Source organism: Eretmochelys imbricata, chromosome 11 (genome assembly GCF_965152235.1).
Source record: "Eretmochelys imbricata isolate rEreImb1 chromosome 11, rEreImb1.hap1, whole genome shotgun sequence".
Classification (NCBI taxonomy): domain Eukaryota; kingdom Metazoa; phylum Chordata; order Testudines; family Cheloniidae; genus Eretmochelys; species Eretmochelys imbricata.
In genome coordinates this window covers 12,447,734-12,473,854 of record NC_135582.1, presented here as the reverse complement: position 1 = coordinate 12,473,854, position 26,121 = coordinate 12,447,734, and the positions used below count along the sequence as shown (strand labels likewise).

The following is a 26,121-nucleotide window of genomic DNA, read 5'->3' as shown; positions in this document are numbered from 1 at the left end:
CAACAGAACATTTTATCCAGTTTTGTTCCTGGAACCAATATCCCCAATGATCAACAAAGCAGGGTTTTCACTGTTCAGAGGATTACAGTGTTATGAAAGAATAGGAACATAGAGTCGCATGCTTTATTATGCAACTAATTCTTGAATGGATATTAATGGAAAGGCACTGTCACAGTCAGAACATTGTTCACTTTATTCTCTGTTGCTTTGGATTGAATTGTTTCTGTGGTACTCAGTGTGCCATATATATTGGGTGAAATGTACCTATATTGCTGTTCTGTATGTACCTTTAGTGCTTTCCACTGTATTTGTGCGTGGCAATATTCATTAGGCAAGGGGAAACACGGTAAAGATTTTAATGGTGACAACTGTATATAGGGCAGCAATATATGGACTACTGTGCATGCCACCACAATCTTAATTACTTGTAAATGACACAGTAAAAACTTTAATGATGAACTCTGTACCATGTGGCAATTCAGAGCATTTTAGCTTAGCCTATCAAAATATGGGCAGTGTAACCAACGATAGGCAAACTTCAGAGGGCCTTTCTGATCTCACACCAATGTGGTTTGAGAGTAATTCCACTGGAGACGATGGAACTATATTAGTGTAAAACTGGTATGACATCAGAATTGGGCTTTATCAGTTTAGAGTTTAGGTTCAATTCATAAAAAAAAACTTCCAGATGCTTGTGAAAGCCTTAGATAAACTGTCCATAGCTCTTGATTCTCACAGGAACTGATTCTCTTGTAGTAATAGGGCATTTCTACTTTTGGTCGGAGACCAGAGTGAAAAACAATCAAATATTAGATTTCCAGAAACGGTTTGGCTCGAGGTTGGGTGTGTGTGTGTGTGTGTATTCTTAATTTTGCTGATGAGTTTGCCCATCAGCAATTTTAATCACCATCCCATGAGGTGCTGTGCAGATAGATGTAGGACATTGCTTCTATTACTTGCTTGAACACTCCTCTCCTTTTTACAGGTATGACAAGTATTTCTGAGAAATCTCATGAGGAGTAGGGAAGCATCTGAGAGCAATGGGCAGTCAGCAATCACAAACCTGTCACTGCAAACTCTAGGCAACAAGACACCCCAGGATTAATTCCTGCATAGCTTTCCCCCTCATGATTTTGAGAATCTGCTACCTTCCAGCATGCTGACGTGCATGGCGTCGTTTGCTTTCTTGGGGACACTGAGCATCACTTCCAGGCCATCTTTGAGTTCTCCTTTGCCTTCTTCACAACAGGTTAAGAGTTCCTAAGAAGAAATGCAGGCCATATATAATTAACTTCTTTACAGGCAGAAAAATATACACTCATTTAAATTCAGATTACATTTCCCAGCCAAAAAGCCTTGTCTCCATGAAGTGTTGAAACAGGTTAATTAAAGGTGAGATTTAAAATTGATGAAGTTTAATTGCATCAAAGGCTATGTGGACACTCATATAACGTAAACCTGGATTCAGTTGATTGAGAACTAGTTTAAGGTTCAACAAAATAGATCACCCTGAAACCAATATAAGAGTGTCTACACAGCAGTTTGCACTGATTTAACTAAGCCAGTTTAACTGAACCAGTTTAACTAAATGGATACAAATTCATCTATAGAGAGGGCCTAAAAGAGGCTTAAATTGTCTCTATTTCTAGTGAGATTTTACCCTACATATATTTTGTTTAGAATCATAGCAATGTAGGGCTGGAAAGGACTCCAGAGATCATTTAGTCCAGCCTCCTGAGCTGAAACAGGACCATCCATGACAGGTATTTGTCTAACCTAGTCTGAAAAACCTCCAATGATGGGGAATCCACAGTCGTCCTTGGTAATCTATTCCAGTGCTTAACCATCCTTATAGTTAGAAAGTTTTTTTCTAATATCTAGCCTAAAACTCCCTTGCTGCAGATAAAGCCCATTGCATCTTGTCCTACCTTCAGTGGACATCGAGAACAATTCATCACCATGCTCTTTGTAACAGCCCTTAATATATTTGAGGACTATTATTGGTGTCCCCCATCAGGTTCTCTTCTCTAGACTAAATATGTCCATTTTTAACCTTTCCTCACAGATCAGGTTTTCTAAAGCTTTTATCATTTTTGTAGCTATTTTCTAGATGGTCTCCAATTTGTCCAGATCTTCCCTAATGTGCGGCAACTGGAACTGGACACAGTACACCCGCTGAGGCCTCACCTGTGCCAAACAGAGTGGGACAATGACCTTCCATGTCTTATATGAGACTCTCCTATTGGTGGTTAGTTTTTAAGTGGATACTGTCTGATCAATTTTCAAAATCCAAGATCAATAGAAAATGTTCCCATTGTTAATTTTAAAGTTACTCTCATGAGTCTTTTATTTGTGTGTAAGTATTCCTGTGCTGTACCTGTCAACGTTTCAAAGAAAAAATTAAGCTGATATCCAGCGTCCAAAAAGAGGCAGATGTTGGGTAGGGGTCCCTATCCAAACCCAGGAAAACATCCAGATGTTTGCTATTATTAGAAACAGCTGAACTGTCATTAAAACATCTGACCAAAGTGTTCCAGAAAGCAAACTTACTGTATAAGAAAACACTTCTATCTCCCCTGGATTTTCCCCTTCTTTCCTTTTTCTCTTCTTAGGGCTAGACTGGATGTTCAGAGCTCATTTCCTGTGGAGAATCAGTCTCTCTGTGTCTACTTTTCCTCTTCATGCATCTTTTCTTCTGTTATTTGTAATATTCCATATGCCTCCCCCTCAGAAGTTCTTCATCCTTTGCATTTTTCTCTACAAAACACTTTTTTCCCAAGATGTTTCTCTTTTCCAGTTCAGTCTTTCTCCCCTATCTACTTTTACAATTCAAGATTTCATTTTTCCTCTCCCCTTTCTATCACAGTTATTCCCTACCATTAAATCTCTCCTTATTTCTGTACCCACCTATGACTGATCCAACTGCCATCAAAGTCAATAGGAATCTTTCCACAGATTTCAGTAAGAGCTGTATTCGTCTCCCTCTCCTTGCCCCCTTGGGTCCTTTTGGGATGAGGCTCACCCTCAAATGCAAGTTGATGGCATAAATGTTTCAGAGACTGAGCTGGTGACAGAGTTAATTTGTTGGTATCACCCTCCATATTGAAGGTGAATTGAGAGCTCTGCCCTGCAGTGTAGGAAGCCTGAATACTGCAGCACTGCATAGTGTATAATACCCAGTAAATGAAAGTGACTAAACACAAGAGAAACTGACCATCTTATTTCCACTGACTGAGATGAATGAAATGCAAACAGTAAATAAACAGCATTAATGGTGAAAAGTAAATTGGAGCTTTGCAATTTTTACCAGTTTAATTGCTTATGTTATTAAAACACAGAGAAAGATTTTCTTTAATATATGATACTTAACCCCATGGTGTACATTTATAAAAACTTGGTAATTTCAATGCATTGGTAAAAGAACCTCTTGGGCAGAAATACAGTTGAGAAATTGGCTTGAATTTGCTAGAGGCATTATCAGATTCATTTATGATTTCCATATCATTTTACAAGACACATGTTCTGGGTGGGCCAACTTCTTCATTGCCTTCATTCATTGTGCAGTTATTTACACCTGAACAAAAGGTGTGCAAGCCACTAGCAGATCAGCATGGCAGCGTTTCACGCTATATTTTAGGTACTTATTTGGCCGCCATTACCATAGAATCTATGTGCCTCACAATCTGTAATATATCTGTTTTCACAACACCCTGTTAGGTAGGAAGTGCTATTATCCCCATTTTACAGATGAGGAACTGAGATGCAGACTAACTAACCAACTAATTTTTAAAGGTGTTTATGATGTCTAACTCCCATTGTCCAAAGTTACACAAAAGACTGTTGCAGCAAGGTCTCCCTAACCAGTGCAGCAAAAAGACTGTTGAACTTAGGTCTCCCTAACCACTGGATCATTCCTCCTCTTCTTACTGAGTCAGATTCTCATTTACAGCTCTTTTCCTGGCCCAACTTATTTCCACCTCAGCATCAGATCAGCTGCATTGGTCATTGTGTCAGCAAGTGAGGGGTGAGCCAAGGCTCCATCCACTCCTTGCCCCTCCTTTCCATTCCTTGCCACTTATCTGGAAGGGTGCGGGGGGCCCAGCTGCAGCAGCTGCTCAACCCCTCAGTAGGGTCTGACCATGCAGTTAGCTCCTAAAGGGGAGTAAGAGGGATCATTACACTCACTAACTCCCCTGCACAGGCTTACAGAGAGGCTCCTAATTGAACCTAACGTGACCAGTGCTAGACCCCCATATCTTGTGGCTCCAGGCTACTGTGCCTGCCAGTCAAGTTATTGACTCTCTCTGTGACCCTCTGTACCCCATCTGAACAATGTGGCTAATCAGACTAGATTATTACTGTACCTTCAGTAAAAGTTGGTATTTGGTGATCCTCTGGACGGGCTTGATTAAATAGGAGGAGATAGAGTTGGCCAGGCCGTGCCTTTGTTGAATTTCCTACAGGAGGTGAAAATAAGATGCTGTTAAATACAGGCATAAAAAATTTTTTACCCAATACCAGATGGAACCACCCATAACTAACTTTAGCCCTGGAGTTCTTACTTTAACTAGTTTTTAGTTCACACACATAAAGGACAACAATAGACCACAGGGTTATTTAGTGTTCTCTTCTGGTCTGTAAACAGGGAGAGCTCTGTGCAATCACTCCAGCTCAGACTCTGTTGAGTAAATAACACAGGTTTTGCCTTAGGATGTATTTATTGACATGTAAACTGTTTTTCCTTAGTCGTGAGGGTCTAAATCAGACCCTTAACATTAAATCCTGCATTAATGTCATGTCTGGGGTGGACCTTTATCATAATTCTTCATATTCTGGAGCATTTAGTTAATAACCTCCAGGATGCCATGGGCCAGATTTTATGTTTCAGCATAACAGAGGAAAGGGAGGGGCCATCACAGATCCAGTTACAGCTCCCTTATTCTCTTCTTGGCCCCTAGCCATGGGTCAGGTGAGAGCCAGCCAGGACACTGCACTGACTTGCTCCAGTTGGTAATAGCCCCAAGGAGCATTCTGCCAGCTGAGGATCTAGCTAAAGCACAATGTAGTCTGACCCCTCCTCTTCCCCACCCGTGATATTTGCCCATCCTGCAACATTGTGTACCGGCTGGCACATGATTCTTTTCCTGGAACCAGTTCAGCACAGGTTGTTTGTACTGTCTGCGTAACTAAGCGTTTCATTCCTCCTGTGTCCCAGCTCTTGGGGCAGTAGGACACTCCAGAATGCACTGCCTTATGTGCTGCTGGTGAATGTTCACGAGGCACACTAGGCCCTGCTGATGCACTATGGGATAGCTGCTCAGAAACAGTGAAATCTTCATACCTGCCCAGCCCTTCTACACTGAATAAGGCCAGAGTGAACCAGAGGGGTCCTAAAAGTCTCAGTTCCTACCGAGGGAGGATTTCCCCAGAAAAGACATGGAGGCAGACAACTGCAAGACAGGTTTCAGAGTAACAGCCGTGTTAGTCTGTATTCGCAAAAAGAAAAGGAGTACTTGTGGCACGTGAGCTGTAGCTCACGAAAGCTCATGCTCAAATAAATTGGTTAGTCTCTAAGGTGCCACAAGAACTGCAAGACAGCCTCCAGAGGACTCCTTCACACAGCCTGGCATAGGAGACACACGAGGCATGGGGGTGAGGGCAGGAAGGACATATGGGGAGTGGGATCGCAGAACATGGCACTGTAGAGATTCTGGGCAGTGCTGCCACCCAGGGGTAACTCAGACAGTTATGCTTGGGGTTGTGAAGAAGCTTAAAGTCTCCTCCCCTCTTCCTCTGGGCTGCAAGTTCTGTGCTGCATCTCTAATAGGTGAAGAACAAAATCTCACCCAGTGTCTGATGCACTGATACAAAAACACACAGAAAGCAGGCGAGGTGTGGATGTGCAAACATAGTTATGAGGGAAGCAAAATTGCTGGGTGGACACAAGCTGAATGGTGGTGAGGTGTCGAAGGCTCTGGCTGGTTATATAGTCAGTCAGGAGTTTTAGCCAGGACAGGGCCTTAGAACACACAAAATGGCCATCCACACAAGGACCAGAGTATGGAGCTGCATCCTGAGCAGTTACTGCTATGTGATACTGCCGACAGGACATAAAAGATTTCACATACATCTGTAAAGTGGGATCTGCTGGAAAGCACTATATGAATTTGCAGCACTATATCTCTTGAAGAATTAACTAAGGAGACACAGGGATTCTGCCTGCTTCCTGAGGAAGAAAAACGGGCCTCTAGTTCATTGGAGACATTGTTCAAGAACACTCCATCCATGCGGAAATATGAATCCCTATAACACCGCCAAGGTCCGTGACCCTTACCATGTTGTGCTGTGTGCATGCTGGTCACGCAAATCAAAGGTGCCTGGGGGCAGCTCTATACTAACACTCTGAGCTTTTACTAAGATCGAAAGAAAAATATTTCAAGTGAGGGGAAGAATATGGGCAACTGTTTGAACCAGATCCTCCCTGTTTTGTACTTTCTCTGTGTCCTCTTGGGCACCCCGTCTGTCTATGCTCTGGCCAAATTTTCCTTGACATGCTCCAACACTCCCAGAAGGGGAACTTGCTCATGATAGTTTAAATAAGAAAGCAGTACTCAGCTCTGTTATTGTTTAAATTGCAGCAGATTCAGAGAAACAGTCCACGAGGCAGATGGAAGAGAGAAACAGGGATCAAATGTTTCTTATCTATGTCCCAGATCCTCAGCTGGTGTGAACTTGCATAACTCCACTGACTTCAAAGCCATGCTGATTTACACTAGCTGGGGATCTGGCCTGTATGCTAGCCACAATTATATCTGGTGACTCTGGAGAATATATTGAATTAAAGAAGTGTCATAAGAAATTAACAAGTCTATTAGACATCAGTGATCTCTGAAGCTACTGGATGAAGAAAATATACACAATTTTAATGCTACACAGTTAGGTATTACAGAAGAACAGATATAAGAGGTGGAAGAGTTTGGTGAATCAAGTAACTTGTGGCCGTTAGAATTCACTGCTATTTTCAAAAGAATAAGGGTGCTGGTTCCAATGTCCCAACCAAATTACCAATTTGGGTAACTACATTCTGACTCCCTAACTTCTTCCTGTAGTTTCAGAGTTGATGTGGCAGTCTCCCTTGCTGCCTGTCCTATGCTGATCATTAGCAATGCCATGTGCTTTTAGGGAAAGATCTCTGAAATGGAAAGATTCCCATTGACTTGAATGGGTGTTCAATGAGGTCCTTTACTAGATTGCTACTTTACTCCCATTGGTGGCTGCATTTCTGTGGTGGATGGAGTGACTCAAGTGTTTGCAAACTTTGTGCAGTACTTTGAAATCCTCAGAGATACTATACACATGGAAGATTATTATTGCAGAGAGTATCTTTTTAGCAAGATGTGCTGGATATTGTCCGAATCTCATTAAGAAGAATTGGAAAGATGAATTTAATTTCTTTCATATTACACTGAGGGCCTGATTCTCCACTGTCCTTCAATTTGTGCAGTCATTTACACCACTGCAAAGTAAACACTAACCACATCAGAATGGGCAAGTTTTACAACCACTTTGCACTGGTGTAATTGACTTCACAAGGTATGGGACTATGGAGACCTTTTACCCTTCAGTGTTTCTGGCATGTCCTTTTTCTCCCTTTGCATACCAAGTTGTTTTTCAGCATAGTAGAATCCCTACCTTGGCCGCATAAAAACAGAACTTGCCGCTGCAAAACATCAAGATGCTGAAACTTTAACTAGCAGTATTAAGCACTATCAGAAGATCTCCAGTCAACATACGCGACTGTGATGGAAAAGCTTCGCAGAGCAAATACCTTTTCATCTGTGTGAACACACTGATAAACCTGTAAATCCCCTGAAATGTTCCATATCCCAGGGAAGCCACTTCTAAACTATTAAATAGGCACAAGTGCCACCTGCTGGTAAAACTATTTAACTGTCAAACACACTTTTAGGAAGAGGAGCTGGCTAATTTACAAAGAGCACTATGAGGTCCAGAGCAAATTATTTTTAAAAGAGAATATTATGCTCTTCATTTTTCTGGTTCACTTAAGAGCTCTAAATGCTGAATTTAACTGAAACAATTTAATCAATGGCCTATAACAAGTTCACGAGTTGATTCATACAGTTATTACCATGGTACCAGCTGCATGAATAGGAACCCTGCTGACTGATTATATTTGTAACTGATGATATTTAGGGTTTAGGAAAGGAGATGTATTTAAAATTTTAAGGATAACCCACAGTGGTCCCTAAAGGACTGGAGTAACAGAGTGTTAATATGGATGAGAGATAGACCAGACTCCAGAGGTTCAGTGAACGCATTTAGTTCAAATAAAGAATCCACAAGCATGCATGTTTTGTCTGAGCCACCTCTGTCTTCAAAGCTGGGGCTGGATCCTGCACACACTTATTACCAGGCTTAGCGCTTTCGGGCTAGACATAGTCCAGCTGAAATCAATGTGGTCACGTATTGTCATGTTTAGGCAAGTGTTTAGTAAGTGTTTGCAGAATTAGCTTCTTATCTTGGATGTGCTGTGAGAAGAGATCCCCTTATTGGATTTTGGCACTTCAAGGTATAAATATAATGAGCTCAGAGTCTCTTGTTTGATTTTGTCACTGGAACTGGAAGGCCAGAGGAAATCTGAACCATCCAGAACCTTAAAATGATTTGATTCTAAAACCAGATGAAGGTTCCCATAAGGATTGCCCAATCCTACTAGGACCAACTTTCCCCAGTGATGAAGACTGCACACCACACAATGCTCGTATACATTATCCAGCGGGAGGGAAACCATTATGTGACATTTGCAATGGAAAGAAAGAATCAAATACCAAAGAAGGAGAAAGGACAAATGTTAAAAATTTTATAATATTCTTTTTCAGCAACAGTGTGTGCTATGATGGAGAACGTCAAGAGCTGCTTACATCAAAGAAAGTCCCTCCATGCTCCAGGATGAGCTGGCTGGAATCAGGCTTGTTTTTGCAATAGGTGACATATATCTGAAATTTATCTGCCTGTGAAAACAAACATCAAGGGAAAAGCAAGATAAGCTATTGCTCTGCTCCCACAATCACCCATTAAGACTCAGCAGGATAAATACATGCAGTAAACCAGTTCCTCTTACTGTAATGAGAGTATTGCAGGTTAAATAGAAAAATAAAAGGCAAACTGTTCTTCCAGCTGAGGAATAAGAGGTGCACCAAATATTAGACCTGTATGCTTGTCTTTAACAAATCTACAGGTATCAGAGAGAAGGCTCAGGCAAACGTTTTCAGCTTTATTCTGGGGTACTGAGTAAGTGTTAGACTCTGCACACACCAGTCCCTTACAGAAGATGGGCCATTTAACAACAGATTGTTGGTAAAACATGAACAATGTCTGAAAACATTTACTTCTGCCTTGAAGCAACTGTTACAGAGTTAAGGGCTATATTTTGTCACAAGGACACAGCCCACCACTGTGGGGCCACAGAGACTTCTCAGGGAAGGAATTATGGCTCAGGGGTTCATTACACAAACATCTACTCTGGATACCTGAGTGCTGAATGGAGCCACAATGCCCTCCCTACTTCCGCTTTGCTCCCAGGGGAGGTAGTAATTTACTGTTGGCTATATCACTTATCACCCAGACTGGCTCAACTGTGTTGGCCAGTGAGTGCAGGAAAGCTGGGGGTGGGGTGGCGGTCAAGGGAGGGAGTCAAGGCTCTAGTTTCCTCTGCTGCATGGAAGGAGCAAACAGGGAGGCAGCGTAGAGCTGTGTTCCCTTTACTTCTCTGTGCGGATGTGCACTCCAAGTCACAATATAGTTCTAAGTGTCCTCTACTCATCACTAGGAAAGTATCATTTGCACCAATCTCTAGCTTGCTTCTGGTTGGGTTTGAGGAGATAATAAATAGTGAAGCAGGAAGCCTCATTACCCAGGTGACAAAGCAGTGACCCACGTCTTCAGGCAGTTGTTCATATTTCTCTAGTTCTTTCAGGAAAATGCTGAAAATGTGAGAGACAGCTAGAGTTAGTTACTCTGTATAGCTGAATATCTGCACCATGCTAAGATTACTGTTAAAAGTATCTTTATTACAAAGCTAATCAAATGTGTTTTATGGCCTGGCCATTGAAAAAGTGTGTTACTGTCAATGGATGCTTTTTTCTTTGAACACGACTGCTCCATCTGAAACGTTTGCTCCATGGCTCAACAACAGATAAAAAGATGACAATCCTTAGCACTGGGATAATGCTGTAAAGGCAACAAAGCGCTGTGCAGGCATGAGCTGATTCACCTGCACTGCAACCTTGTCAGGGAGATAATATTTAGAGTGGGGTGGGAAACATTTTTCCCATCTGTGAAAATTTCAAAAATGTTCCCATTGTGCATCAGGACAAAATGGGGGGGGGGAGAGAGAGAGAGAGAGACTCACCCCAAAATAACCAATACCCCAGTGGTTAGAGCACTCGGCAAATTCCAGTCCTTGCTCTAATTCAGGCAAAGCTGGGTCTTGAATCTGAGTCTTGCAAGTCAAAGGTGAACGCTCTCACCACTGGGCGGTTGTGGAACATTTCTCACTCTCTAAGAAATCTGAGAAATCTTCCCAAAGAAAGTTTCGTCAAAACTATTTCCCATGAAAAGTTCAAATTTCAATGAATTGGCATTTTCAGTCAAAAACACCTTTTGTTGAAAAATTCCCAACCACCTCTAGTGGCATTATCCCTATTTTACAAATGGAAAAATGAGGCAGAGAAGTTAAGTGATTTACCCAACTTTACACAGTGTGTCAGTAGCAGAGCAAGGATAGGAGCTCAGACGTTTATGGCTTCTGAGCCTGAACTCAGTCCACTACACCACAATCCCTCTATAGTATTTTAGGCTAAATTAGGCAATGGTAGCAATTGAGAGAATTGAGGGCAAGTCTCAAGTTATCAGCCAGGGCCTTGGGACTAAACTCACTCCCTAGGTCAGCAGTGCAAGGGATGTTCATCCTCTGCTGAAAGATGGAAAATTTCACATCACTCAAGTTACTCCTCTGGCTTAAGGGTCACTGAACAGAATGAATACGAGGGTGTGAAAACAGCTGTGTGTGCTGTGCACTACGGTTTTCTACAATAGCAAATCCTATAGGATCTCCCGGATACAAACATCAATTGCTGCAAAACAAACATAAAGGGTGGGAGGGACACCACAATGGGAGAAAGGGGAATTGGGGTGAAAACCAGACCACCGCATTGCTCAAGTAATTAGCAAATAGAGGCGGAGGGAAATCTACCAATAAGAAGTTTGGGCATTTTAAGTGGTCTAATAATTTATATATCCACAAGGTATAGGACATTTTTCATGTAATACAAATAGTTTGAACCTACCATTCTGGTTCATTTTAATGCTGACTGCACAATCTGTGAGTGATATGGTCTCTGTTGGACCATATCTATTTATGTACTGGTTTAAGATATCACAAGTTTCACTTTATCTGACTGAAGCGTAGACAAATCCTTAGGACTGCAAAGTGTTGTTTTGATGTGTTTGCTTCTAAGATTGCCTCACTTTTTGATGTATAATTTGAAGACTCTTTATTTGAATTGGAATTATGGGATCCAGTGTCCGTTGGGTGTTGTGTATGTAACTCCTATTGCATGCACATATACATTAAGGGAAGAATAAGTGAATGCAAATCTGATTAATGTAAAGGGTATAGTCCCAACCTGATGTAGGGGGAGCTACAGGTTAGCTGTAAGTATAGGTGGCTGTAGGACTGGCTATTTCTTAATCTCCCATTGATCATTTCTTCTATTTCCAGCCTTTTTCAAGAGATGGTATGTTTGACAGGCAAGATTCCAGACTTCTACTTAAATGGTTGACTTTATTGATTTCATCTCAGTACACTAAACTGATGGAATTTACAAATCAAGCAGTCTGTTGTTCCCATCCAGCTTGGCTAGATCAAGTCCTTGAATCAGACAGGGTTTGATTCTGTGCCCATGACATCAATGGCAAAGCTCCCACTGACTTCACTGATTTAGGACCAGACTGCTGATGCTCTGTTTGACCCATGTAATATGAGAAGATCTTTATTAGGCTGGATACATTCGGCATGGGTGATTAAATCTGGCAGACCTTCAGTGGGCTAAGCATACAAGAGAGTCTCAGACTTTTAACAATAATTTAATCTAATTATTCAGAGGTGATAACAACGATTGTTTTGCTTCCTGAGACCAGCTGGATAGAGATTCTATTTCTCTAATTTTGATTAACTTCATTTGGTAACAAGGGTCCTATTGATTTACATTAATCAGTTTATAACCTGAGATATGTTTTGTATGGCTAGGGATCTGGGCTTTTAACTTCTAAATAGGAGAAAATTTATTATGATACATATATGGTATATACACTCTGAAACTAGGCCCCATTTTTCCCATCTCTAAAATTGAGGGAATACTACATAACTTCTTGGTGCCTGTTTTTTCCCAAAATGGGGATAATGATACCTGCTTCACAGTGGTGTGAAGCTTAATTCATTAATGTTTGTAGAGTGCTCTGAAATACTTAGATGGAAAGAGCTTATAAGACTGCAAAGCATTATTATTATATTATTACAGTAAGAGCTGTTTTATCCGGAACTTCACCAGCCAAAAAGATCTATAAACCTGCGTTTCTGATCTTCATTGAAATGCCAGTTTATAGTCTGGTTGGCGTGGGGCCGGCAGGGGGTTGGGGCGCAGGAGGGGTGTGGAGCATGGGCTCTGAGAGGGCGTTTGGGTTCGGGAGGGGGCGCGGAGTGCAGGAGGGGGCGCGGGTTGCTGGATCCTGGGGATCCTCACAACGGGCAGCTCCCCACAATCGGTGACCTGTCCCAGCTGCTCCTAGGTGGAGGCACATCAGGCAGCTCTGCGCGCTGTCACTGACCTGCCCCGACCCCAAGCGCTGGGAACTGTGGCCAATGGGAGCTGTGGGGGCGGCGCCTGCAGGTGGAAGCAGCGCGCAGAGCCAATTGCCGCGCCTCCGCCTAGGAGCAGCCAGTACAGGTCACTGCTCGTGGGGAGCCGCCAGAGGTGGGCACCTCCCCGGATCCGGCACCCCGCATCCCTTCCCGTGCCCCAACCAGCTGCCTGAGCCTCCTCCCAGACCCAAACTCCTTCCCAGAGCCCGCGCCCCACACCCACTCCTACACCCCAATCCCCTCCCTCTTAGTTAACCGGCATTTTTCACTTACCGGCATCCCCCATTGCCTCAACATGCTGGATTAAAACAGCTTTTATTGTATTACTAGTCTGGTTTGCATGTCTTTAATCAGGTATAAGCAAAGTTTGAATAAAATTTTAATTATTTTTACAAAGAAGTAAACAAGGAAACAGTCAGTACTCCCCAAGTTTGGATCAATAACTCCGTGCCTTTCTACAAATACTACTGTACCAGTTCTCAGCACACATTATATATATGTACAAAATGATTTGGGGAGTTTTGTTTTGTTTTGTTTTTTAATTAATGAACCTTCTTGGACACATTAGGAAAACCTACTTGTTATGGAAATCATAAATCTCCTGAATGTTGCCAAAGATTATATGTTCTTTATTAAGAATCCCAGCAGGTATCTCCTCCACTCCACTTGTAATTTCCCAAAGGTAGGTCTGGAAGACACAAGAAATTCTTAGCACCAAGAAGTACAAAGCAAAAGACCAGAGCTTCCTATTTTCTTGCCAAAGGCACAGATTGACAAGGGAAATAGTGCATTTGGAGATTAAACAATCTGAAAAGAAATAAAATGGAAATGCTCCAATGACGTGAAAAATGTCTCAAGAAATTCGAAGTGCTGACACAGAGAAGGATGTCTGAGGGGGAAGTGAAATCATGGCGACAAAACCAGAGCTCACTCTCTCTCTGAATGCTCACTGCTGATGGCCAAATAGAACTACAGACCGAAAACAGTTCAAAGGTAAGATGAGTTCACAACTTTAAGAGTGAAGCATTTATCATTCTATGTATAAAGCCACGTTCTAGATGTAGGAACTTGAATGCTAACCTCGTCTGTAAGGTTTACCTTGTTTACTGTCCTCAGTATCATAGATCTACTCAGAGGAAACCCTTAAATAGAATTTAGCAAACTATTTACAACACAGTATTTACCAGTGTGATGGAGACCCTTTTTCTGTTCACAAACTATCCAGGCACAGAGTTCAATTTTTAATGAGATGTTACACACAAATTATTTAAGGAATGTTTTAAATGAACAAATTTCAGTCTCTGGATTAATTCATGAAGTATTTGCTATTCATAATTACCTAGTTTTCCACAGACTCATAGACTTTAAGGTCAGAAGGGACCATCATGATCATCTAGTGAGTCTGACTTCCTGCACATTGTAGGCCACAAAACCTAACCTGCCCACTCCTGTAATAGACCCATAACCTCTGGCTGAGCTACTGAAGTCCTCAAATCATGTTTTAAAGACTTCAAGTTACAGAGAATCCACCATTTACACTATTTTAAACCTGCAAGTGACCTGAGCCCCAAAGTCATGTGGAAGTGTTTCTACTCTCTGAATGGATGAATGAAGCTTTTAGAAATAGAGAAGAGCTCAGACTGTCAGTTGGGGTGCAAATATTTACACACAGACATATTCATAAGAGTATCTGCAACACTTTCTCTTTTTGGCAATGTAAAAAAATAGCTCATTCTACTTCTTCCCCAACTCCCACCAATAAGTGCTGTCTCCATGGGTGCTCCAGGGCTGGAGCACCCATAAAAAAAATAGTGGGTGCTCAGCACCCACTGGCAGCTCCCCGGATCAGCTTCTCTCCCTCCCCCTCAGCGCCTCCAGCCTGCTGGCGGGCCCTGCTGATCAGCTCCTCCCCCGCCCTCCCACGCACCAGTGATCAGCTGTTCAGTGGTGTGCAGGAGGTGCTCGGGGAGAGGGGGAGGACTGTGGGCAGAAAGAGCAGGGGAGGGGGCAGAATGAGGCGGGGTAGGGGGAAGGGGTGTTGTACGGGCGGGGCTTGGGGTAGAAAAAGGTGGGGTGGAGGCTTGTGGGAAGGGGTGGAGTGGGAGTGAGGCCTGTGGCAGAGCGAGGGTCGAGCTTCCCCCAGGAACTGAGGAAGTTGGTGCCTATGCTCCCACCAGTGGAACCTGATTGTCTGCACTTTCCAGCCTGCCTCTTTATCTTCTCCTAAGCACCACTGCCGGGGGCCAGAGAAGCTGAATTGAAGGAAACCTCCTACCTGCCTTAGCATCCTCTCACACACCCTCTCACTCCTTGCAGGTGCCAGTCAGTGTCTGACACACAGGCTTTACTGTACAGTCTAGAACAGCACAAATATATGCGAGGATGCTGTATCATTACTGAGAATACTATGATCTTAGAGGGCAAAGAACTTACCTCTAAACATTCATGCAAGTCTCTGACGTACGCTTTTTCAGTCTGAAGCAGTTCAGCCATAATGAATCTGGAAGGAGGAAGGTCTTTCAGTCAGCTTGAACATAATACACATTTATGGCATTACTAAAGAGAAAAAATCTCTTCTATATTTGTCATAAATCAGTGCAGTTCCACTCTAATTTTCACCTACTGGTATTACCTGGGCTCTACGGGAATTCAAATAATAATAATCATACCTTACAAATTTATGAACAAAATACCACGTATTTTCTAGTCACTTGGGACCAATCTTACATATAGTATAGTTCCACATTTTAAAAAACAGCCTTCCGGAATAAAATCCAATTACAATGTGTTTCTCCAATCCTTTGGCATGTCTTATCTATGGGGGAGTCCTGAAGTCCTTAGTCATGTGACTCCCACCAATCGTACTGGACTTTTGTATAAGTAAGGACTTTGAAATTGGCCCACTCCACCTACATTTTTAGAAGTATCCACTATTTATGGGCAACCTTGTGTCACCCTTACTCATGTTGAGTAGTACCTTGATTTCAGTAGAACTATTTGTAGAGTAAACTACTCAGTGTCAGGATTGGCACAGTCTAGCCCTTTAGTTGGCTCAGTTATTAGGTGCCCAGCTTGAAGCATGTAGATGTTGATTTTCAGAGGTTCTGAGCAACCACTGCTCCAACTGAAGTCAATCAGAGCTTGGGATGTTCTACGCCTCTGAAAAAAGTAGGCCCTAAGTTTCCCAAGTTGTGCACCCAAAATTTTGAAAATCTGGGCCCAAACTTTGTAAAACCACAAATATAACATGCCCTCAAAACCAAACAACTTCTTGTACAGTCCTTCCATCACACTTAATATTTCACAGGCATGAGAAAGACCATCTGTATAAATGACTAAACTCAGAACCATAACACATATGAAGTAAGCCAAAATGTGTGCTCTGAAATTACAGTTTTTCCCTATTTTAGCCTGGCCTATATGACTTTTAGTTCTGAGATTTTTAAGCCTATCTCAACCTGAGAATTTTAAACACCGTGAGTGAAAGCCTGGCCCCACTGAAGTCAATGTCACAACCCCCCTTGATTTCAATGGGATCAGGATTTCACACCATCTGATCATAAAAGGTTAATTGGGAAACAATGTTTGATTGCACATATACATATTATTTTAACTTTCTCTTCTCCCTCTTATCCAGACAGAAAGACCCTAGTGATAACGAGTCTCTCAATTATTATAACCAGCATGTACTAATCCACTTCTCTGACTTACTCCTTAACCTTTCTGAAAATAATTAATCACAAAGAAATTCAAACTAAATCTTTTGAAATCACTCCAGCCTACAGTCACAATTTCTATTCAAGCCCATATAGACATATCTCCATCGCCCCACAACTGGCTGGAATTATGGAGTCGTTAATACTGGTTGTGACCATGGGAAAGGGTCACTTCATGTGCTGTGTTGTTGCAGTGTGTGTTTTGGCACATACTCTTTCTTTCTGGCTGACTTCCTTTTTTCTTCATTAACCTCGTGATTTGCATCTCGCAGCTTCACCTCCCGGTCTGAAAGACTCGCTGGAATGATGTCCAGTTCCAGGTCTTTGTTATCCTATAAACAGTAACAACACAGATTTTAAATTGGGTCTAATCCCAGTGCTATATAATAGGCAGCACATTCGCAAGACTGAGTAGATAAAAAGGAATAAAAATAGGACAAAACTGCCAAAAATAAAATGAAGCAAATTCAGAGATAAACAGAAGAATTAAGGAGACAGAGCGAGAGAGACATCAACAGCACCCTTTATTTATGCTTCACCTAGAGAGAATTTTTTTAAAATTGAATGACTATGTATTAATAAGGTCTCTACCATTATGTCTATCTAGGAACAAAAGTGGAGACAAAGAACTAAATCTGCTTACCGTACACCTAACAGGCTAAATTAGTTCAGTAGTACTTTACTCCAAAAATAGTGCAATAATTGGAAGTGAGGTATTATTCAGTGTAAAAGTATCTCAATCTAGCCTAAGATTAAATCAATTTGTTTTAAAGGGACTATTCACCTGAGTTAGGAGAACAGAATCTGATCCCCAATCTAAGTCTATGGGTATTTATCCTACAATGTGTTCAGAAAGAAAGGCCTCTTTCTAGTTCCTCACAATACTAGGTTCAATACCTGCTTCCAATTCTCTTCTGCCCCTGGCATTCCAATCTAGACAGTGATTAGCAGGGGTGCGTAAAACAGAGGCCTTAAATGTGCCTTTAAATTATGGGTTTGCTGGTGATGACTGTGTGTGTCCTTTGCTTGTTTATGATGTAAAATGAATTCCTGAAAGATTTTTATCCCCACTACAAAATACCGAAAGTGTGACATTTTTGTTTCCTGTGTTTTACTGGACATCTCCCTAGGAGAACCCAGAGACGTGATGGGGAGCTCTCAGACCTTAGCTGTAAGGGCTGGAATGTGGAAATCAAGACCAGGGGCTGGGAACAGGAGTTGTGATTTATGATAAAATTAACTTGGATTGTTTTATCCGATTGATCTATTACCCACTCCTCCCAGTATCCATACAATCTCCCTGTCTTATGGGCGCAAGCATTTGTGTAGAAGGCTCTTCCTTCCTCCTTCTCATCTATGACTCTGTTAGCCTATTGACCTCAGATGAGTAGCTTTTTCTCTGTAGGTAGAGCTGTTTCTGGATTGCTTGGTGTAATATCACAGCAGGACATTGACTTACAGTACCTCTGTATTGATTCCAAGGACTTTTTCCAGTGAGTAGCGGTATTTCCCCATCCTCAGAGAGAAGTCCCGATAGCGTTTGTCAACAGTGGTGACCCATTTCCTAATTTCAACGGCATGTATATGTCCTTTTTCTATAAAGCTGTCAGCCAGCTGTATGAGAAGCTTCACTTTCTCCTTGGTTTGCTGCCCAAAACATGGTCCGTGGTTATGACAGGTTTATGATTATTTCCTTTGATTTTAATTCACACAGCAGCCAGATGCAGTTCACAATCTTACACATACTAAAATAAAGACTTTATTTCATAATACGTACAGTCCAGAAGCTTTAAACTCCCGCCTGTCCTGCAGCAAGGCAATGCCATTTTGGCAAGGAGGACTCAGTGTTAATCAATGGAATTCACCTTGCAGGGTGAGAAATCCCCTGCATGAACTATGGAAGGTTAAGGCTCCACAACTGTACTCACAAATGCATAAAGGAAAAATATGATGAAAGGTTGACAGACCTTTTCTTTCTTAACCTATTACTTCTTGTTTTGATATCATAAACCCTACAGAAATATCAAATCATTGTTTGTAATGGCTCTGATTTTGGACAGTGGATAACATTTCAAGTTTCCCACCATAATATATACACAATCATTCTGAATCCATATTTAGGTCTTTTAAACATTTTGTCATCAGTACTTCAAAACATCAGCTGGGGAGATGGGCTTGAGTCATTGATTTCTGCTTTCTGAATGAAATTTCTGGGATATTTCTGTGGTTAGATGTTGACAGATGTTTGGCTGTGTGTGTGTGTTCCCTCTGTGTGCTGCCCCAGCCCTGTGCAGACAGGTGGCACGGCAGACCTCAAACAAACCACCCAAAGACGACAAGATCCGTTAAGGGAAGAAGGCACCTGGCCAGGTTTATTGTCGACAAAGCACAGTACTAGTATCCCGCAGACTCTACTGGACCACTAATACATGTATGCCCGTAACAATGGACGCAGCTCAGTCAGTGGCGGGACTTTCCACTGCTCCCTAGGCTGGCCAAAGATACTTGCTCTGAGATTCATCTTTATACCCCAGTACAAACAAGTTAGTACTGCCCCTTTGACATAGTTAGTTACCACCCCCTGATGTCGTTAGTTATCACCCATCATTTTGTATATGTTGGTTCGATTAAAACATTTCTATTATGTACTGTCATCCTGACCTTATCTTTTAGGAGGGTTCAGTGTGTTCCTGTTATCCTTGGGGAATGTTTTTGTACCATCCTTGATATTGGGATGTGTTTGCATAAGCACTATGTGACTAGTACTTCTTAGGAATGTGTATTTCTGCAATATTAGCCCTCTTCTTGCCAAATTCTGTGAGCAGGACCTGCCTCATGCCAGGCCTCTAATACAAGGGCTTATGTCTCAGGCTCTCTTTCTACTAGTTTGAATATGGTTTGATTGATCATAGAGGTCGCAGAGTCCTACCCAAGTACTGGATCCAGATATAAAACAATGCTCTAGTTCTAATCAGACCATTAAAAACTAAAAAGGGCCCAAGATATAACATTCATACCCAGACTTCCACCCTCTTCAAGTTCTATTCTAGTCAGGTTCATGTACTGCCACAATCACCATGGGATCTGATGTTTAGGGATGTTTCAGATCTGGGGTTTTGGCTCAGTCCATTGTAGACAAATGGAACAATAATTACATTTAGAGCTGGATTTTAAGTTTGAATTCCAAACTGCCTCCAGAAATTGAAGGTGTCTGGATGTAAGATTTGAGCCCGGTCTGTCTGTGGTGAAAACTGCTTATAAAAGCAAATGTCTAAAGTATACAAATCAAACTGAGTTCCATCTGTGACTCAAACATTAATCTTCAAAAACAGAACGAGAGTCAATCACATCCCCAAAGTACATCTGCCTTCTGTCCTGAAGAATGCTGCATGGCCTGCTTTTCAAAGGTGAAGAGCACCTGCAGCTCTCTCTGAAATCAAAAGAGCTTCACATGCTTGGCACCTCAGAAAATCTAGCCATGAATGTACAAATGTATGTTTCACTCCACAAAACTTCCAGGAGATTTCAAACTTTAAGGCAGTTCTAGAAGTTCCACTAGCAAAACACATGAATCGGAGAGTCTGTGGCCACCTCAGTAGCACTAGAAAATTAACTGAGGAAGGAGTAGGTGTGAAGATTATAAATTGTTTCATTAAATTCAATTTCACCTTGTGAGAAGGGTATGTAATTCACAAAACTATCAGTGCCTTTGCTCTTGCATCTTCACCTTGGACAAGAAAATATTGTGGTTGGAAAACGGCTCATTGACATCTTATTATGAAGGTGGCAATGGTCTGGGAGAGGCATACATTTTCCAGTTGCTTAAGGCACTGAAAACCACCGAGAGCTGTTGCTTTAAAAGAACCCTGACTTATACCCACTTCACTCTTTTGTCATTAATCCCCATTTCACAAACAACATATTCACTCACAAACTTTTATAAGAAAAAGAAGGGAAGGAGGATGAACATGAAGTCTGTGATAGAAGCCCACACAAACATGGACATTCACATGAAGAATTAAGGAATATCCATTTCTATACACAGTGGATTGAGGCTGCATAACACTGAGGCTGGTGCCCTGCTGTAGTCAGGCTTAGCAATTTAGATCCATATCTGTGACTGTTAATATCCTTGTGGATTCAGTGTATTTTCTGTCTATAAATTAACTTTGGTTTGGATTAGTTTGCCTGAAGCAGTTCCAATCCCATCATCAATCTATGACAACCCCAGATTCCACAGAAATGGTCCATAGCAATTAATAGTTTCTTGCTAATGAAGCTCAGGAGACAACAGAACTAATCCTGGGAATTTACAAACCCATTCATTAGAAGTACTTCAGTGGGATCAATGGAGCACTTCTAATGAATAGGATGGTCGTAAGTAGCCAGTCCAAAGAGAATCAATTAAACAAATTGCAATAGTAATTACAGAAGGAACATCCATCCAGGCCAAGGTGACCTCAGCTATGTTAGGCTAAATTAACTATTCAATTATTTTTTACAAAATTGTTTGTGGCGGGAGTTTCACAATGTCTAAGTTAGAAACTTGATACCTGTGAATTATTCCTTGTACAAATCAGCTCGCCCTGCTTTAGAGCAGAGCAAAACTACCCCATCACCAAAAAAGACAGCATAAAAATCCCCTTTTTGTGCTCAAGACTGGTTAAAAAATGGTGTGTCACAGTTCTCAAAGGAAAAAGTTCCCTCCTGGGCCAAGAATGTCAACAGAAGATTCCAGAATCCAGAGAATATTTATTGCACAGTTCTAAGCCCTGAAAAAGGGAGTGTGAAATACGAACCATAAACACAGGCTCACGAAAGGCAGATGCCATAATTAGAATGTTGTTACTGTTTACCTTGGCAGGTACTCTGAATTCCCCATATTCTTTCAGGAGTTCCTGAGTTTCTTCTGCTGATTCCCCTGTGGAGTTGTGAGTAGAGAGGTAATATTCGCCTGTTTCTTGGATCCAGTCTAAGGCCTGGGAATGGCAAAAGCAACCAAAGAAAATTAAAAAAATATGTCTGTATTTCAAGAATTACTCCTCTTATGAAAACTCTTACAAATGAAGGATCTTGGTTCCAGTGGGACCTTGTGCTCCGTGTATTAAAACATACTCTAAGGACACATCAAGAGAACCCATCAGTTGGCCAGATTCAGAGGGGATATGTAAAGTGGCATAAATTGCCTGTGAGTGAGTTAAGGGATTTTAAGTGAGAGTAATTTACATGTGGAAGAACAGATTCTCTGGTTCAGCCACACTATGTTCAGTGGTGAAACAAAATCCAGGAATCCCCCTTAGAATCACAGAATCATAGAATATCAGGGTTGGAAGGGACCCCTGAAGGTCATCTAGTCCAACCCCCTGCTCGAAGCAGGACCAATTCCCAGTTAAATCATCCCAGCCAGGGCTTTGTCAAGCCTGACCTTAAAAACCTCTAAGGAAGGAGATTCTACCACCTCCCTAGGTAACGCATTCCAGTGTTTCACCACCCTCTTAGTGAAAAAGTTTTTCCTAATATCCAATCTAAACCTCCCCCACTGCAACTTGAGACCATTACTCCTCGTTCTGTCATCTGCTACCATTGAGAACAGTCTAGAGCCATCCTCTTTGGAACCCCCTTTCAGGTAGTTGAAAGCAGCTATCAAATCCCCCCTCGTTCTTCTCTTCTGCAAGCTAAACAATCCCAGCTCCCTCAGCCTCTCCTCATAAGTCATGTGTTCTAGACCGCTAATCTTTTTTGTTGCCCTTCGCTGGACTCTCTCCAATTTATCCACATCCTTCTTGTAGTGTGGGGCCCAAAACTGGACACAGTACTCCAGATGAGGCCTCACCAATGTCGAATAGAGGGGAACGATCACGTCCCTCGATCTGCTCGCTATGCCCCTACTTATACATCCCAAAATGCCATTGGCCTTCTTGGCAACAAGGGCACACTGCTGACTCATATCCAGCTTCTCGTCCACTGTCACCCCTAGGTCCTTTTCCGCAGAACTGCTGCCTAGCCATTCGGTCCCTAGTCTGTAGCGGTGCATTGGATTCTTCCATCCTAAGTGCAGGACCCTGCACTTATCCTTATTGAACCTCATCAGATTTCTTTTGGCCCAATCCTCCAATTTGTCTAGGTCCTTCTGTATCCTATCCCTCCCCTCCAGTGTATCTACCACTCCTCCCAGTTTAGTATCATCCGCAAATTTGCTGAGAGTGCAATCCACACCATCCTCCAGATCATTTATGAAGATATTGAACAAAACCGGCCCCAGGACCGACCCTTGGGGCACTCCACTTGATACCGGCTGCCAACTAGACATGGAGCCATTGATCACTACCCGTTGAGCCCAACAATCTAGCCAGCTTTCTACCCACCTTAGAGTGCATTCATCCAGCCCATACTTCCTTAACTTGCTGACAAGAATACTGTGGGAGACCGTGTCAAAAGCTTTGCTAAAGTCAAGAAACAATACATCCACTGCTTTCCCTTCATCCACAGAACCAGTAATCTCATCATAAAAGGCGATTAGATTAGTCAGGCATGACCTTCCCTTGGTGAATCCATGCTGGCTGTTCCTGATCACTTTCCTCTCATGCAAGTGCATCAGGATTGATTCTTTGAGGACCTGCTCCATGATTTTTCCAGGGACTGAGGTGAGGCTGACTGGCCTGTAGTTCCCAGGATCCTCCTTCTTCCCTTTTTTAAAGATTGGCACTACATTAGCCTTTTTCCAGTCATCCGGGACTTCCCCGGTTCGCCACGAGTTTCGCCTTACACAGAGGGGGCCAGAACAACTGGGTTTCCAGCTGCTTTGTACTGGCAGGATGGCAATGTGCAACTGGAGTGGGGCCAGAAAGGAGGCTTGTACTAGGAAAACCAGCTAACAGGAGAATGAGTGAGAGTCCTCCCCACCCCAACTCTTACACCTATTAACCTGCATTTTCTTATCTTGTTCAGCCTCCTCGTATGCAAGTTGCACAAATGTAAGGTGTGATTCTCCATTGCCTTGCCCCTTGTTTAGTGATTTATACCTGTGCAAAGGGGGGAGGGGGAGAGGAAGGATGAGAGGAAGGAATGTCCAGCGGTTAGGGCTTTAACCTGGGATTTGGGAGACCCAGGTTTAATTCCCTACTTTGACACAGAATTCCTGTATGGCCTTGGCCAAGTCACTTGGGTATGACTACACTGAAATTAGACACTCCCGGCTGGCTCATGCCAGCTAGCTTGGGCTAATGGGCTGTTTAGCTGTGGCGTAGATGTTTGGGCTTGGACTGGAGCCCAGGCTCTAGGACCCTGCTAGGCGGGAGAGTCCCAGAGCTCCAGCTGTAGCCTGAGCCAGAATATCTACACTGCAATTAAATGGCTCCTTAGCCTGCGTCTGGTGAACCCGAGTCAGCAGGCACAGGCCAGCCGCGGGTGTCTCACTGCAGTGTAGACATACCCTAAATCTCTCTGCGCCTTAGGTCCCCAACTGTAAAGAAGAGATGACAGTAGTTCCTTACCTCATGGGGATTGTGAGAATAACAAAATTTTAAAAAACATATTGTGTGTGGTACCCAGATATTAAGAAAATGGATGTCTTATAAATGCAGAAGATAGACCAGTGGTCGGCAACCTTTCAGAAGTGGTGTGCCGAGTCTTCATTTATTCACTCTAATTTAAGGCTTCGTGTGCCAGTAATACATTTTAACATTTTTAGAAGGTCTCTTTCTATAAGTCTATAATATACAACTAAACTATTGTTGTATGTAAAGTAAATAAGGGTTTTAAAATGTTTAAGAAGCTTTATTTAAAATTAAATTAAAATGCAGAGCCCCCGGACCAGTGGCCAGGACCCGGGCAGTGTGAGTGCCGCTGAAAATCAGCTTGCATGCTGCCTTTGGCACGCGTGCCGTAGGTTGCCTACCCCTGAGATAGACAGATAGCCCTATCAGAATTCTCCTGTCACTCACACAGTAAGCACTTTGCACTACTATAAATAACTACACAAGGGGAAAGCTGTGGAGACTTTCACCTTTATGTTTCCTTATACTCACTTAGACTACCTTACACCCACTTGCCAACACATAACACCACCTTACACCTCTTTGCTAGATTTGGCCCTGGAACTGGAAGAAGGTGCGAAAGGTTATAAGTTACAGTAGGGACAAACGTCTCTCTGTTAGGTACTTTTTCTGCTACATCTCACTCTTCCAGACCCTTTCAGTCTAATTCTGTGGTTCTTAATTCAGCAAAACTCCCACTGACTTCAAGTTACATTCACATGAGACTTCTCTGGGTTCTGTCAGACTCCCTCAAATACCCCTACCAAGGGGAAATTCATACCACTTTACAGGTTACCCTTGTATCTAGGCCAAAGTCTTTTCTGCTCTGTCAGTGTGCTCTGTAAGATGCAGAGTTATATTTGGAAGCTCCTTTCATTACGGAGGGTCTTAAGTGTGGATTTTAATTTTTCATTCTTCTTGCTTTCAAACCACTGAGCAAAACTGGCCAAGAATTTGGATTGACAAAACTATTATTCTTGTTTTTTAAAAATGCCTCCAAAATGTAGGGGTTTTCCCTCCATTTCCATTTGCCAGTTACAAATCACAGACTGTAGATAGGATTCTGAGATGCAGTGGTAGCCCAACACAAAAGGGTGATATATATACAATGGTGATGTATAAACCCCCCAGACAGGACTGGGTCATTACAGTACCTGTTTGGCACTGCGCTCAAAGACCACGTACTGTTGGCACTGATCTAATCTCCGTTTCTTCAAAGTCCAGAAGTGAAGAACCCGGTTCTCTCTCTGCAACAGCTCACTCAGAATGGCTGTGGGGCCAAGCAGAATGGCTCTATAAGTGGACGCAGACATAAACCAACAAAGCCTGAGCTCATTTCACTGTCACAAGGGTGAACTTGCAGGAGTAGAGCCCTTCAGATCATCCTTCTTAAACAAACCATTGGGTTAAAAAAGACTAGTGACAAAAATACAATACAATATTGCAGTATAAGCTAATATAGTTCCCCATGTGGACATTCTCTGTTCCAAAATAAAAGTGATTTTATTCCAGAATAATTACTCTGCTTTAGAAGCTCACTAATTATTCTGCAATAAAGTGACTTTTATTCCAGAGTAGAGTGTCCACATGGGGAGCTATTGTGGACTAGTTTATTTGTCAATAGCCATCCAGTCAAGCCCTGCTTGAGGACCAAGGCCCAAATTCAGCAAGACACTTAAGTATGTGAGTAGTCTCGTCAAAGTCAATAAGGACTAGAGCTGGGTGAAATTTTTAGATGCAATTGTTTTCATAAAAAAAAATGCAAATTTGAGTCAACCAAAACACTTTGTAAATTTGTGTTGAATTCACCAAATTGTTTTGATTGAACACCCCTCCTCCCCCATTTGAAAAAGTTGAAACATTCATTTTGACATTTTCTAAATGAAATGTTTCAACATTTTGATCCAAAACCACTTTTTGCTTTGAA

General features: G+C 42.2%; 1 protein-coding gene across 1 annotated transcript in view; it reads right to left on the bottom strand.

The window, feature by feature from the left end:
- Positions 1-26,121, bottom strand: part of LOC144272365 (kalirin) — a 562,727-nt gene that overhangs the window by 4,561 nt on the left and 532,045 nt on the right. The window contains exons 20-29 of the mRNA XM_077830366.1: positions 25,349-25,464; positions 21,516-21,638; positions 18,124-18,306; positions 16,873-16,991; positions 15,377-15,443; positions 13,522-13,631; positions 9,935-10,004; positions 8,943-9,032; positions 4,365-4,457; positions 1,149-1,260 (exon numbers count right to left, since the gene is read on the bottom strand). Coding sequence (XP_077686492.1) covers positions 1,149-1,260; positions 4,365-4,457; positions 8,943-9,032; positions 9,935-10,004; positions 13,522-13,631; positions 15,377-15,443; positions 16,873-16,991; positions 18,124-18,306; positions 21,516-21,638; positions 25,349-25,464 — 1,083 coding nt within the window. The remainder of the gene's footprint in view (positions 1-1,148; positions 1,261-4,364; positions 4,458-8,942; positions 9,033-9,934; positions 10,005-13,521; positions 13,632-15,376; positions 15,444-16,872; positions 16,992-18,123; positions 18,307-21,515; positions 21,639-25,348; positions 25,465-26,121) is intronic.